At 41.4% G+C, this 16,433-nt stretch overlaps 1 protein-coding gene across 1 annotated transcript in view; it reads right to left on the bottom strand.

The window, feature by feature from the left end:
• Nucleotides 1–16,433, bottom strand: part of APBA1 (amyloid beta precursor protein binding family A member 1) — a 101,126-nt gene that overhangs the window by 39,248 nt on the left and 45,445 nt on the right. Inside the window, exon 2 of the mRNA XM_068422350.1 lies at nucleotides 1,590–2,794. Within this exon, the coding sequence (XP_068278451.1) occupies nucleotides 1,590–2,741 (1,152 nt within the window). The 5' untranslated portion in view covers nucleotides 2,742–2,794. The remainder of the gene's footprint in view (nucleotides 1–1,589; nucleotides 2,795–16,433) is intronic.

The following is a 16,433-nucleotide window of genomic DNA, read 5'->3' as shown; positions in this document are numbered from 1 at the left end:
CACTTACAAACACAGACAATATGGTGAACAAAATGTACAGCAGAAGAGTAATGTGATCTACTTGAAAAAGGGGAGAGAAATAATTACAGCTTTTTGAAATTTTTAAAGAAGTTAAGTTAAAAATAATTGTTCTCCTGTACAGAATAATCTGGGAAGATTGCTTTAGCTCTTCACATGACTGCTAATCAACTCTGTAACAGACATAATTTTTAAAATAGTTGTAGAAGTAATTTTTGCAATATAGGTTTGTTTTTTAAAAAAAAAAAAGTTTAAATGAAACCATGAAGAAACAAAAAACCAACCCAAACATACTCATCACAGTGGGTTTCCAACAGTTTTCAAGGAAAAACAAAATCTGGAAGCTACATGTCTCAATCAGGTTGCATGTTTTTTCAGCAACACAAATACCATGCTCCAAAAATCTTCCTATTTGTAGAATACTAGCCTTCATCGTTTTGAAGGCAGATAAAAAAATCAGTAGCCTGTCATAGATCTACAGGGCATGTGATCTTTTTTCACCATCTGAATTCCCTTTGCAGAGGCTGAGGTGTTTTGGATAGTTCTGATGCATTCCTAGAAGGTTGCAATAACACAGTTTAAAACACCACACAATACACAAAATGTTCTATCTTTCGGTGTTCTTCCAAAAAAACAAAGGTCACAAAAAACATGCCACAGCAATAAAAAGGATGGAGCAGATGTTTGCAGTGCAGTTATCCTTGAAGTAATAGCATGGGTCCATATGATAGACTATTTCTGGCCAGTAAATTTAGCCTACCAGCTCTTCTCATATCAGGTACAAATTTAATGCAGTTAACAGTTGCTTATGAGTTAATTTTATTAGAAATGCAGAAACCCCATAAAACTTTACTTAAAGATTATCATACAGGCAGCTGGAACCACAAACTGTGAACTGATTCTGATCCAAGTTAAGCCTCATGCCAAACGTACAGAATTTCAGAAATGCTGATGTAAATCTGAACAATGGCCTTTGATACTTAAGTTGCTAGAGAGTGAATACACTTTACAATGATAGTGTAATATACTGAGGTTCACAACACATTTCTAGAGCCCGCAAGTGGACAAAAACCCTGCAACGTTTCTGGAATATGAAGCTAATCTATGACATCATCATAAAGAATATTAACAGATTTCTGATGGAACTGTTAGGATTGTTATGTGACAGAAAATGAAACTTAGAAACCTAGAATTAACAGAAACACACAAGGTCAGATAATAGATCACAAAGTGTCTGGTCACTATTCTAAAATATCCCATGGCAGTAAAAAAATGTAACAGCATTTGTTTCAGAAAAAAAAAACAAGAGCAGAGCTTCATGTGACAAATTCTTGTATAGTATAACTGGGGTCAGCAGTGCTTCAAGAAAAATTTGGCCCACTGATAATACACATTCTTACCTCTTACATGTCCTCTAAAGTACACATTCAAAATAGACAAAGCACTACACACTTTACTGAAGGATGAGTCACAGAACAAGAACAAAATGCACCCTCTTTCACTGCCATGTATGTCACAATTAAAGGAACGAGGCATACATAACCTGAGAGCTGAAAGCTTTTTATACTTACATCTCCATCTAGTGGCCTCTGGTCATCAGATTCCCTGCTTGGACTGATGTCCTGCCGCATCACCCAGATAGGCTCCTTAGGTTCATCAGGGGTATAAGGAGAACGGATGGTCCTTGTCTTCACTTCCTCAATAGCCTCTTTAATATCCTTGATGGCCAGTGAAATTGCATCTCTCTTCTCCTTGCTGTACCTCTGTACAGATTCTCCCAAGCTGGATGTAACTCGAGCACCATCCGGGAGCTGGCCATTACTTTCATGCCCACCACCAGCAAGAGCATGACCATGCTCCAAACTCTGCTCCGCCTCTGGCATATCTTCAGCTGCCTTGTCTAAGCTCTGGGAGCTCATGCTCTGCTTCACTTCTGCTACAATCTGATCAATGTCCTCCTCTTGTTCGTAACTATCCATTCTTGGGTAGGGTGCAAACTCTGCCTCCTTCTCAGGGCTGTCAGACTCTCCATCAGACCGTTCATCATAATGGTGAAGGCGGGCACCAAGTGCCTCCTTGCGGTAATTGTCAGCTTCCTCCCTTTCCCGCTCATACTGTTGGATCCCCTCCCTAACATCGAGGTCCGGTGTATCTCCTATCTCCTCATACACATGCTCCTGCAGTCCGTAGTCAGCGTAAGGCTCAGCATACTGTTCATCCTCTCCTCGGTGGAAAAGCCGATGTGTGTAGACATAACCTGAGTAGGCTGCATTCATGGCTTCCTCGTGTTCAATGGAATGGAAATGTAAGTGATTGGGCAATGTTCGATTATGAATGGCCTCGCCATGCTCAGCCTCAGCATTCTCCGTGTACTCCTCAGACTCAGGCCTGTACTGCACCGCATATGCGCTCTCATCCTCATTTTCTTGAACTCTCTCTATATTGTAACTGTCCTCCACTGTGGTTATCACATCCCCTTCTGCAGTATCTGTGTGATTGTGGAAACCACTCTCAGTACTGGCTGACCGAGCTAACATCCCTTCCTCCTCCTGTCCAGACAGGCCCCCTTGGCTGCTGTTTGTATGCCTTGGGTAGCGAGTAGCATACTGCTGTTCCTCTTCCACCTCTGAGTGCTCCAGGTCAGCCTCCACTGACTCGTTCACTGCTCCATTTGCTGGCTCTTCACTTACCTCCCCCTCAGGCGGTCCAACCAAATGGTTCATGGCAAGTTCTGGTGGGTAGGTCACTTATTCTATTGACATTTTGTCTATCACAGCTGGAAAGAAATAAAAAAAACCTCTGATGTTACTCTTAAAAAAAAGTGGAGTCAATAAACAGAAGCAACAAAAAGCACCCTTCCTTCCCCAGAAAACATTTGACTTCATCAGCTCTGAAGTCAGATGACAGCCAGCACAACAGTATGACCTCCCATGCAAATGGGAGCAGCAACCAACAATGATCCCCTTGGGGACTGCACTTCTCACTTCTATGGACAAATTCTTTGTGGAAGAATCAAATGATTCTTCAAGCAACTCCCTGGAGATGCTTCTATGGACTGCTGTGGCATTTCAATGACATTGGCAGGCGCATGTTAGAAAATCTAACTTTTGCCAGGGGCTCAACCATGGTAAAGATATGACAGAAATATTCCACCTTTGCTCCACCGCTCTCCCTACAGCTCACTAACTCAGTGCAAAGGAAGGATGCTGTAATGCAAAACAGATTTATTCCCATCACAGGAGTCTGCAATTGCTCAGATACATGACACCTATGAACACTACACTTCTTCAGTATGGTATCTTCAACTAAGTTAGTCACCCTATGCACTTCTAAAAAATCATTAGAAATAAAAAGGCACTCTCAGAGTATCTGAAGCACCTGTTCCTTCTCCCTAGAGGAGCACATGACAGCTAGAAACAACATAGTTACCTTGTGGAATGTACCTGTAATAACTTAAGATGGCTTCTACACCAAACATCTTACTTAAACATGGAGAAGACATTACTAATATTCATAACCCTGACCACACTGAGACTAGTGAGGCATGTTAGCCTTGCTGACTTTGAGTAAAAAATCTGAAAAGATTATATAATTACTAGAGAGGTCTGCCAATAAAAATAAATGTGCAGGCCACAGAAACAGGAAAACTCCATGAGAATACAAATTAGCTTCTACAAGTTTCATAGAGCAAACAGGCCTATCTAGCTCAGAAGGTTTCATTTTTATGTAACACATTCAGCTATTTTGAACCTTGCCCTATATTTTTAAAATGTAGTGTCATAAAAAGGACATTTTATGTCCTTTTAGCTCCCTAAGTCAAACCACATATCCCTAAGTAAAATACAGCTCTAGCCTGTGACTTACTGGTAAGTACTAAAAGAAAAGGCACCTGTTGGAAGACTTCTGACTTGAAGGATCTATAAAAGCATGTGTCAACTATCAGTTAAAACAATTAACATGAATGTAAAATAGAGCTTGAACCAAATCTACTGAACCGGTGCTGTTCAATATCTTTATAGATGATCTAGATGTAGGGATTGAGTGCACCCTCAGCAAATTTGCAGATGACACCAAGCTGGGTGGGAGTGTCGATCTGCTGGAGGGTAGGAAGGCCCTACAGAGGGATCTGGACAGGTTAGATAGATGGGCTGAGACCAACGGCATGAGGTTCAACAAGAACAAGTGCCGAGTCTTACACTTCGGCCACAACAACCCCATGCAGCGCTACAGGCTGGGGGAAGCATTGTTAGAAAGCGGCCCAGTGGAAAGAGACCTGGGGGTGCTGATCGACAGCCGGCTAAACATGAGCCAGCAGTGTGCCCAGGTGGTCAAGAAGGCCAATGGCATCCTGGCCTCTATTAGGAAGTGTAGCCAGCCGGTCTAGCGAAGTGATAGTCCCTCTCTACTCAGCACTGGTGAGGCCGCATCTTGAGTACTGTGTTCAGCTCTGGGCCCCACGCTTCAAGAAAGATGTTGAGGTGTTAGAGCGAGTCCAGAGGAGGGCGACCAAGCTGGGGAAGGGTCTGGAGGGTCTGTCCTATGAGGAACGGCTGAGGGAGCTGGGGTTGTTTAGCCTGGAGCAGAGGAGGCTCCGAGGTGACCTTATTGCAGTCTACAACTACCTGAAGGGAGGTTGTAGTGGAGTGGGAGTTGGCCTCTTCTCCCGGGCAACTAACGATAGGACAAGAGGACACAGCCTCAAGCTTCGCCAGGGGAGGTTCAGGTTGGACATTAGGAAGAATTTCTTTTCAGAAAGGGTTATTAGACATTGGAATGGGCTGCCCACGGAGGTGGTGGAGTCACCATCTCTGGATGTGTTTAAGAAAAGACTGGACATGGCACTTAGTGCCATGGTCTAGTTGACAGGGTGGTGTCAGGGCAACGGTTGGACTCGATGATCCCTGAGGTCTCTTCCAACCTGGCTGATTCTGTGATTCTGTGATTCTGTGAGTGAGGCAAGAGGCTAAGGCGACACTTTGCTGACTAAATGAGCTCTGTGCAGAAGAGCTGTGGGAATAACTTCCTGTGACAAGAAAGCACCGGTAATTTCAGTTGCCCTCTATTAGAAAAGCTGACAGGCAGGCAAGGCTAGGTGGGAGTTACTGTGCTACGCTTCCATGGATAATCCAGTGGGTGCAGCTTCCAGCTCAGCACACTCCTTGCTTTTGTCACACCTAATGTTTTAGCCTTTAAAACTTAAGGGTCCTTGAAAAAAAAAAAAAAAAGGGAAACAAAATACATCTTGGCCCTTGCCCCAGACAGATCTTTTCATCTTCAGAAACAGCTCACACATAGCTTTTGCAAATCTAGCATGTTGTGTTTCACCTCTAAGACTTGCCTTTCCTACCCTCATCAGAAGGGAGAAAAATGTGTATCATACAGTATATGAAAAATACAGTTGTAAAATAATAGCTAATAAATCACATTAAGTGAACAGCTAAAGATGTCCTACACAAACTAATCCTTTTTCAAAATAACCATGAAAAAACTCCATTTTTGCCACCTAAAGAAGTTACGTTAGTAAGAAGCCTTCAGTGACAACCTAAGGTCTTTTCCAGCTAAGACCTCCAAGAAATCAGGAAAAAATAGGCAGAATACAGGTGTGTTTGCAGATGTGTGCCAGAACTAACAAACCAAACACTCTCTTCCCTGCAGTGTATGACGTATTATTTAAGTAAACAAGAACAATATTAGACGGCTTTCCATTTTAAGCCCACAAAGAGATGTGTGAAGATGCCAAGGCATAACAGACCTTTCAAAAGTCCCATCACAAGCAGGATTTCCTGCTTCCATTGAAGTCAGTTATAAAATTTCCATTGCTTTGCACATAGACAGAATTAGGCTAAAATAGAGGACTGTTTACAAATTCCACCTTAAATCTGTTGCATTCAAAGTAGCCCCTGACTCGCACCTAACTGTCATTGTTCACCCACAGAAAAAGGGCAGTACTAGTTGAAAGAAATGAAGTTACACACAAACACAGGATGATGACCAACTTTGTGAAATCTTTATCACATGTATCCTGCCACATCTTTAACTGAATTAAGTTAGAAAACAAGGCAAAATTCAACTGCATGAAGACTACCTATACCTCAAGTCAAATAAAGTATCAAATGTCACAATATTTACAACAATGAAAGTTCTGATAATATCTAAAAACATGTGATTCTGTTTTAGAAGTCTTAATACAGGCTCGCAACATAATGCATACTACGGACAGACAGCATCACTGACATGTCTAACTGTGAGAAACAAATTACAGAGATTACAAACCATACAAAATATTGCTAAAAACTACCTGAGAGCCCCAACATTTTCCTTTTGCAAATTGAGAAAGTTTCCAAAGCTCCACTTGTGAAATTGCCCTCACTTGAAGAATGATCTGAGGTTAATTTCAAATATTGATAGCCTGAAATTTTCAAGGTTGTGTCTTTTGAGGGGATGAGGAGGAAACTTTAAGCTCTACTCAAAGCTTTTTACTGAAAAAGGTTCTTCTGTTTGCCCTTCCTCCAATAATTTCAATTTAATTTCACTTTTTAATTTTGCAAACAATAAATTATTATTTTCAAATGTATTTTGAAATTTAAAAAAAAAGAGAAATTTTAATTGTTGGAAAAGAAGATAAGTTTACCTATAAAATTGTAGATCTGAATAAATGCCCTTAGGTCACCTAAGCCCCAATAACCTTCAATGGAAAGTAAGCTTCTAAGACAAGTACATTTATTTGACTGTTTAACAATCAGTCTTTAAGACAGTAATTTAAAGAACCACCTATTAAGGTTGGGGGTTAGAGGCACTAAATCCCTTTTCATACATGATAGCTGGAAGACTACTAAAAACCACATTTTTTTATTCTCAGAAGCATTTCCCTCAAGCAAAGACAAGGTCTGCCTGATTTTTCTCACCAGGCCTTGAAAAAGCACTTTATTTCCAGCAAGCAACAAAAATCAATATACTACATAAAATGCCATAGACAGAAGAGAATATAAACAAGAGAGGTCATCTGACCTTGGAAATAAAGACACAGCACCCATCTGAAAGATATTATACTCTCACATTAATTACTCAGAACAGCAGCTGTGCTCCAGTAATCAAATATATATGGGAAAGAGCTCTGTAAGCACTCTTAGCTTTGCACTCAGGACTTGATGGATGAATCTTTCTCCAAAACAGAGAAATCGAAGGTTGATTACTACTGCACCTAGCTATTTGCTGAAGGTTAAACTACCTTCCTGCCTGCAAAGACAAAAAATTAAACATCTCCACATATTTCTGAAGCAAAATAAAGAAAAAGCTCTAAGTTTAAGGATTTTTCTCTGCTACTTTTTATTAAAAGAAGTATTTAAAACACCACCAAAGGGCATACTCTCATCCTGGAGCAACACCACAACATCCATGCCCAGTGCTGCTCTGGAAATGACATGCAATAAGAAAAGGTGAAAATGTGAGTATTCAGATTCCAGTTTGGTTTGTTATTTGTTTCCCAAGTCCAGATTATTATTATAATTTATTATTATTATTATTATTTCCCAGTCCATTATTCCAAATATGCCTCTTAGAGTTTACTTAATAAATGCATCATATTTCCACCGTCTAATCCTGACTTTTCGGAATAAAAGACCACAATCTCAGTAAGTCTGTATACTATTGTTACTGCCTCAAAACAAAGCTGTGTGCCATGTGGAACCAAGACTACACCTACACACACATACACACTGCTTTTTGCCACAAATAGTATAACAAGATAACTGGGTTAGGAACGGACCGGAGGAGGTCTCCCCTCCAAGCCCTGCCCAAAGAACAGCCAGCTCTGAGCTCAGACCAGGCTGCTCAGGGCCTTATCCAGCTGGGGCTTGATAACCTCCAGGGCTGGAAACCGCACAACCTGTCTGGGCCCAGCTCCACTGCTGGTCTGTCCTCATGGGGAAAACATTTCTTCCTTACAGTCAGTTTGAATTTCCCCTGTTTCAGCATGTGCCAGCTGTCTCTAACCCACCGTCCTGCCACACACTACTGTGATGAGTCCGGCTGCATCTCCTCCATCCCCTGGGCTGTTATTGAGTGACCCTGAAGCCATCGCTCCTCCCAGCTAAACCAGCCCCAGTCCCGCAGCCTCTCCACTCAGCGCAAGGGCTTCAGCCCCACTGTCTCTGTGGCTTCCCCTCACGTCCCAGCAGTTTGTCAGTGTCATTCCTCCATCAGGGTCCCAAAGCAGGGGCAGTACCCCAGTGGGGTCTGGCAGGCACTGAGCAGAGGGAACTGTCCCTGCCTTCCCCTGGCTCTCAGGGCCGTGTCCTGCTCACACTGCCCTAGGTGCCACTCTCCCTTTTTTTTGCTGCCCAGGCTGTGCCCCAGAGCTGCTCCTTGGACTCACCAGCCCCAGCCTGTATCATTGCGAGGGGTATTTACATACATACATTTTTAAAATTAACTTTTTCATTTATAACTGTTTCCTTTTATTTTGCAGAACTTTTGCCAGAGAAAAGTTAGTATGCCAGTTGAGCACGTAAGCAAATATAGTTTTGTCTTCCCTAAAAAACTTTGGACATATTTACTCATGTCTTCCATAAAAAACAGCTTTTCTTGGAACATATTTACCCATAACTCCAAGTCACATTAGAAGCACGGAGACCTCTGACTGAATCTGCAAAGGCATCCCACCCCAAGTGCAAGTTGTCTTGGCACATTCTCTGAGGAATTTCACAAAGCACCAATGTTTATCCAGACTCCAGCAATACACCAGTGTTTCACTTGTACAGATACAGTTATCTCGACAAGACAGGTGAACAAGCTACCTTTCAAAAAACCAAAACAGTCTTTTAGCACACATATGTCTTTGAGAAACATCTTCAAAATATTTTCTTTTTTTGAAAAAGAGTCCCTATGGTATAAAATGGCTGGGAATTCAATGGCATATGCAATGCCCCGTTAGAGAGAATTCCCCACTTCTCCCGCGTTAGACCACTCTCTGCTTACTGAACTGTAACCTGCTTGGGAAATCTGATTGCTTCTGCTGCCACATGCTAAGCAAACTCATCCAAAACAGCTTTAAGCAAAAAAAAAAAAAGAGCTGTGAAACATATGTTTCTTGCCAGTCAGCGAAAGCAGCACCTGGAAAGTAACATTAACACCTCACCACATGCACACATACACACATAGTTCATAGTGATGAGGCAGAACAACTATGAACACGCATAATATTTTAATTGTAAAGCAGAAAAGCTGCACGCATAAAATTGCTCTGCACAAAAAACTTCCTACAAGTGCTTGTGAAATCCTTGTATCACTGGATTTTAAACAAGTTAAAAACATTAGTTTCAACACTAATTTGCCTTTAATATTTTCTGCAAAGTCTTTTACTCCAATTTGGTTCATAATAACCTTGGAAGGTTCCATTTCTGAGTCCCAAGTCTGCTTCTGAACTCAGCAGGAGCAAAGTTTAAAACATACACTACTCTCTGTTCAAGAGAAAATATTGCAGTGGCACAAGAGTCAGTGGCTTACCATTCAGGTTTCTGCACAACTGAAAGCACACAAGAAGTCAGATTTTGGGCACAACAGAGGAAAAAAATGCAAAACCATGATTTTATGTCCAAAGAACCACTGAGCTACTAGATTTAAGTCTGCAGCAGAAAAATAAAACCTACAAATTCTTGGGAAGAACATAATTACATCTATTGTTTAGATATGAGTCATTATAAAGTTCCCCGTATATAACATAATTAAACATTATGTTATTAACATCAGAGATCCATATGGAACAATAATGAACAGAGTACACAAGCCACATTGGAACGGAAGTGAATTGGATTAAGGTGCAGTGTGCACTTGAGTAACTCAAAGGCAAATCATACATCAGATTTCAGTTCTCCAGTGTTTCTAAATCTACTTTGTCTCTCACCAAGGTATGAAATTCTGTGGTGGAAAGGGTGAACATGTGTCAGCAGCAGCCTTCCCAAACCATATCATCTCAGACTAACCCTATGATTACAGGGAATTAATTTGAATTTCTGCTTCCAGTTTAAAAATTGTTTACATCAGCTCCTAAATATCTCTTTGAATTGAAGTGACATCATAACTAAAGAGACCTGAACAAGTCACACAGCTCTCTTGTGGAGTCTGGAAATGTTATCACTCCCCGGATAACAGATAACAGAGTACTAGGACCATACCATGGTACCACAGTTTTGCTCAACAGCATTTTTAACTCTCAATTTTTTAACTCTATGTACCTACTTTTGTTTTCAAATTTTTGTTTTGATAACACAACTTTACTCTTGCTGCAAGTCTTCAAAAGCACATTCGCATATCGTCTCCTGCAGCTCCCATTTCACTGAACCAGTGAAACTATAGAAGACCAGTTTAAAAAAATGACAATTTATCTGACAAACATCTTTACACCTTTTCATCAGATTTGAAAAGTACTTTAGGAATCCAAAGATAAATTATTATATCTACAAATTTAACAGCTTATCGAAAATAGAAATTACTTACTGCCTATGCAAATCACCTCTACCTGTTTTTAATATGAGTTTAAAACAGATAAGAAGCAGCATTTTGCAAGTCTTCAATTAATGAGAAATTTTTTTAGAAAAGTAATAATCAGCTTCAGGCATCCTAATTAATAAAATGAACATCTGAAAAAAAAAAAATCAGTTTCCGGTTCTATCTATCCTGAGCACACTGAACAGCTGATGACCAGTATGCAGTCAATGATGAAGCCAACATAACAGACACAGGATAAAAATAAAACCAGCTCCTTCATTTCCTGCCCAGGCCCATGCCTGCCCCCATGAAAAGAAAGGAGAGCTGAGAGAAACCTGCCCCTGACATAAAAAAGCCTCAGACTTTTAATAGCAAACAGATATAGAATTATCAGAGTTAATGAGGTCTCAAAAAACATTTAACTTTTCTCCCCTTCCAATTCCCATCTTATTGAAAACCAAAATTTAAACTTGAGTAAGAAACACCATTCACCAATCTTGAATGCAGACAGGCCAGATCTTGTAAATGCCTAAAGCTGAGCAAGAAGAGAGAGACAGAAGTGTCTTGAGGACAGGCCTGGTAATGCTTTAGGGCACTGGGGAGAGAGAGAGTGCTCTGATCAGAAAAGGAAGACCCTTCCCACCACCTTTTAACACAAGAAACACTTTTAAAACATTTCTTGTGTCCTGCCTACATAAGAAACAGAGGCAATGGACTCTGGGAGTATCTGAAGTCATGCATCTTCTGCCAGAAGAAGGTTAACTGATATTATGGCCCAAATAGAACTGATGAACCAAAAGCAACAACATCCATTACATTATCCTACACAGAACTGATGTTGAGCTGCCATGCTACAATTACCCAGTCATTCACTTCATCTTTTAAAATATTAGCACAACATAACCTTCCTTACAGTCTTCTGGGACTCTGGCATTGTTATAGTAGCTATTGAAAACTAAGAGTACAAAAGGCTCTTCTGCCACACCCTTCTAAAGATGTTTAGCCAGTTACTGGAATAGAACAATTTTCATGTACAAAAGCAGCCGGTCAACAGTAGGAATTTAGAACAGCCAAGATTCAAGACTTTCAAACAGGCCAGTTTCTGCAGACAGTTACTCGTGCGGATCCTGAGCTCAAATACACAACATCCAAGCTCTGGAACTAAAAGTGAGTCACTACAAGCTGAAGTAATGTTTCAAATATTTGATTAACGCAGGCACACGATTAAAAAAATCACAGTCAGTACCAGGAAAACACTGTTTGCTGTTTCAGACGTATGACCAGGGTTTTGGCTTTTCTGAAAGTCTCTGAATTTCTGACTCTCATCAGTTCTAGGGGAAAAAGAGTCTGGAAAAAAAAGGAAGGGGAAGGAAGGGGAGGAGCACAAAAAAAAATCTGCAGCTTGCAAGAGTGAATAGGTTGTCATCTACACTTGTCAGAGCCAGTCTCTCAGAGTGACTCCACATCTGTGTTTTAGTCTGGATCCGAAGTACACTTTTGAAGGGCAACTTCTGATGGTCCACACACACTGCACTTCAGAGCACATTGCAGAGCAGACTTGAAGGTCACGTAATGGATTTCTTTCAAACAACAATCGGCAGATGAGAGATCCAGGAGTGCACCTGATATGTTCAATCTGCATTGAACAGAGCATGCCGGCACAGAACCAGTCCAGAGCTAATGTGATATGAGGCTACTCAAATGTGTGTAAGGCTGTACATTAGGTCCTTGGTACCAAACGTTTTGTCCTATAGATCTGCTCCAGCCTGCAGCTAAGTCAGGGACTGCTCCAGAGCAGTTCCACAAAAACATTTGTTTAATAATATTAATCATCATTTCTAACTTATGTTCACTCTTCTAATCACACAGTAATATTTTCTCTCAGATGCTTTTTCACTAGTGGAATAGGGAAGATACAGAAAAGGAAAGACAAAAACATTATGGACACAGGTGAAATATTTGAGAAACCAGTATATTCTGGTACCTGCTTGTACACTCAGATGGTTCTCACAAACTCACAGTCAGAAAAATGTTGATCGGAGCGACCACTGGAGATCACCCAGACCAATCAGCTCCTCAAAGTGGAACTAATGCCAATACCAGACCATGCTGGTCATGGCTTTGTCTGGCCAAACCTTGAAACCCTCTGCCCATGGGTTATTCCACCATCTTTCTGGGCAGCCAGTTCTGGTTTTGCACTAGCCTTACAAAGAAGAATTTTTCCATTATGATCAATCTACATATGCACCACCACAATAACTTGGTGCAGCTGAAACATCAGAATTGTCCTTAACAACAAATTCTTCCTTTGTTCATGTAATTTGCCTGTCCATAAGAGTAAATATGAGCTTGGGAAAAACATCCAGAGAACCAGGAGACAGAAGAACTTGAGGCAAAAAGGGAGTGTGGAGGGGCACAGTAAAGAAGGGGAATACAACATACACGGAATATTAACAAGGCAGGAATTGCTTCATAATAGTGCCTTCTGCAATTATGTCTCATTCAAATAGTTGCAAGTAATGTAGCTGAAGATCTGGCATTCAGATTTAAAACCTTGCTAGTGGTATATTTTTTGATTGTTTAATTTAAATTCTTCTTTACTCTTCACATTAGTGTTTGGATTCCTCACTCTTGCAAAAGTAAGTAAGACATGAGAGTCAATGACACTTGCTTATAACTAAATTCATGGCCATGTTTTGCCTTCATTTTCTTTGCATGAGTCCTAGTATTTTTTTGCCTTTAAAAATATTTTTTTAAAGTGCATTGAGAATCATAATAAAACCACATAAGCTATAAAGAAAAATAAGAAGTCTTGGGAGAAAATAAAAGAGGGAAAAATTGGCATCTAATTTCTTCAAAGGCTATTTAGAAATTCCTTTTTTTAGTCCTGAATATATTGTGAATTTCATTGTCTAGAATCATTATAGACATTGGCTAAGATTTATCTGTTGGCACTGAAAAATTTCAAAGACTCACATTAACCTAATTCAGTTAAACACAGACTTCTGAATGACTATTATTTTAGACCGGAATTGTTACGTGAAACTACAGCTCCAGTATCTTTGCAGACATGCAGTATTTTCAAACCAAAAGACAGTAATTTCATGTAACCACATTTCAAGATGCTATTAACAGATTCTTCTTTTATGTACCAGGGTGTGGTGGGTTGACCTTGGCTGGATGCCAGGTGCCCACCAAAGCTGCTCTATCACCCCCAGTCCTCAGCTGGTCAGGGGGAGAAAAAAGTGCCGAAAGGCTCGAAAGGCTTGTGGGTCGAGATAAGGACAGGGAGGGATCACTCACCCATTACCATCATGGGCAAAACAGACTCGACTTCGGGAAATTAGTTTAATTTATTACCAATCAAAAGAGAGTAGCATAATGGAAAATAAAGCCAAAATCTTAAAACACCTTCCCCCCCACCCCTCCCTTCTTCCTGGGCTCAGCTTCACTCCCAAATTCTCTACCTCCTCCCCTTGAGCAGCACAGGGGGATGGGGAATGGGGGTTGTGGTCAGTTCATCACACATTGTCTCTGCCGCTCCTTCCTCTTCACACTCTTCCCCTGCTTCAGCGTGGGGTGCCTCCCACGGGAGAGAGTTCTCCATGAACTTCTCCAGTGTGGGCCCTTCCCACGGGCTGCAGCTCTTCATGAACTGCTCCAGTGTGGGTCCTTTCCGTGGTGTGTAGTCCTTCAGGAACAACTACTCCAGTGTGGGTCCCCCATGCGCTCACAAGTCCTGCCAGCAAACCTGCTCCAGCATGGGCTCCTCTCCCCATGGGGTAACAGGTCCTGCCAGGAGCCTGCTCCAGTGTGGGCTTCCCACAAGGTCACAGCCTCCTTTGGGCACATCCACCTGCTCCAGTGTGGAGTCTTCCACGGGCTGCAGGTGGGTATCTGCTCCACCATGGACCTCCATGGGCTGCAGGGGGACAGCCTGCCTCACCATGGTCTTCACCAGGGGCTGCAGGGGAAGCTCTGCTCCAGTACCTGGAGCACCTCCTCCCCTTTCTTCTTCACTGACCTTGGTGTCTGCAGGGCTGTTTCACATATTCTCACTCCTCTCTTCCAGCTGCTGTTGCGCAGTTTTTACCCCTTCTTAAATATGTTATCACAGTGGAGCTTCTACTGTCGCTGATGGGCTCAGCCTTGGCCAGCGGCAAGTCTATCTTGGAGTGGGCTGGCACTGGCTCTATCGGACATGGGGGAAGCTTCTGGAATCTTCTCACAGAAGCCACCCCTGTAGCCCCCCCACTACCAAATCCTTGCCAGTCAAACACACAGGGTACAAGAGTACCAGTTCTGCCAATGTAACACTTCAGTTATCGTCAAGAAGGCACTTTTCACTACTTAAAGAACAAAACAGCTTTCTGACTTAATTGTCTTATACTGTCATTCCTGAAAGGTAAGCGCTAGTCTGCATGCATGCACACAGATTTCTTCTCAGGACCAAGTGGACCAGTAAACAATCTTGCCTGACCTCCTACATATTACAGGCCAGAAAATAAATCCATCCTGTAATTCTAGAGCAACTCTGTCTACATGTTGGTTTGTTTACAGGCTCCTACGCATACTCATACTACTCCCTAAAATGACTAATGGTTCTGGCAAGATGAGGCTGCAGCACAGTCTAATGACTCTTGCACTTGTAGAAGTACAAAATTATGGCCTTCAGAGCAGTCTTGCAGCAATTCTCAGAAAAACACCTGCAAGCCTTAATAAGGCACTGTAATTTGCCAAAAGGGTCTGATCTAACACCTTGCAACACTGCACCTCTGTAAGTAAATTTACCTCTGAACCACTGGAAGAAAACTGCTTTGAGGAACCATAAAATTAAGGAAATGCAGTAATGTCCAACAGACAAAATTCACCCCTGAACCAACTGCACCAATTGCTCTGTCACCCCTCCCAGCCTCAGCTTAGGCAGAATGAAGGAGCATGGCTCATTGTGCACAAAGTGAAACAATTTATGATGCTTTGCTATGAGACGAAACTATGCCACTCAAAACTTCTCAGAACTCTTTCTTCTTTTACCTGTCAGATTTGTTCTCGCTTAACCATCACTGATGGCCATCAATGGATTTTTAAAAGTATTTCATGTTCAAAAATGTTTTCCTGTGTGTTTCAACTTTTGCATCTCTTCTTACTGTGGTACTTCTTGCATGAAGATACAGTCAGAAATTTCACTTCAGGTCCTACCAAAATAATCTAACAGGATATCAAAAAACAGGCTGCACCTTTCCAAAAGAAAAGCATCCACCACTAGATAAAAGATTAAATGCAAAAGACATTGCCACACAAGTTATCCCAAGTAGCTTTGTAAAAAGACCAAACATTTAAGGAAAAAAAAAAACCACAAACAGAAAAGGCACAAGTAGAAAAGACTTGCCCATGAAGCAGATTACAGCTAATGACAGTCTGTTCTTTCAATATTACTTAAGATTTGACAAAGATGCATGTCTTTTTCAATAGCAGTTACTGTTTCAAAGAAGTGTTTGAATCCGTTTTCTCTTCTGTGTGCGGTTTTGAGCTAAGAAACGCACACGATAGCTGCTTTAAGCTAAGCAGATCTCACTTTTTGCCAACCAAGATTACAGTAGTGTGTCATCTGGCACTATGAACAAGGTAACACTGTTCACAGGTCAAGTCCCCACGTTATATGATCCTTGTGACAACATGGGGGGTTGGACTAGATGATCTTTAAAGATCACTTCCAACCCAAACCATTCTATGATTCTACAAGAAATGAGCTAAAACTAAGCTCAGTGCTGAAGATGCGGCTTCTTTATCTCTATCCCTTTATCAGACAAAAGCCCTCTTTTCAAGCCTGCAGGTTGGCTTTTCCATCCACTGGAAACATATTTTTTATAGCTAGCTGCATCACAAGAGGGATTGTTAAAGGCGTAATCTCTTTCAGGAAAAAATGGAGC

This window comes from Nyctibius grandis, chromosome Z, assembly GCF_013368605.1.
Source record: "Nyctibius grandis isolate bNycGra1 chromosome Z, bNycGra1.pri, whole genome shotgun sequence".
Taxonomy (NCBI): Eukaryota; Metazoa; Chordata; class Aves; order Nyctibiiformes; family Nyctibiidae; genus Nyctibius; species Nyctibius grandis.
This window is presented reverse-complemented; position numbering and strand designations above follow the sequence as displayed.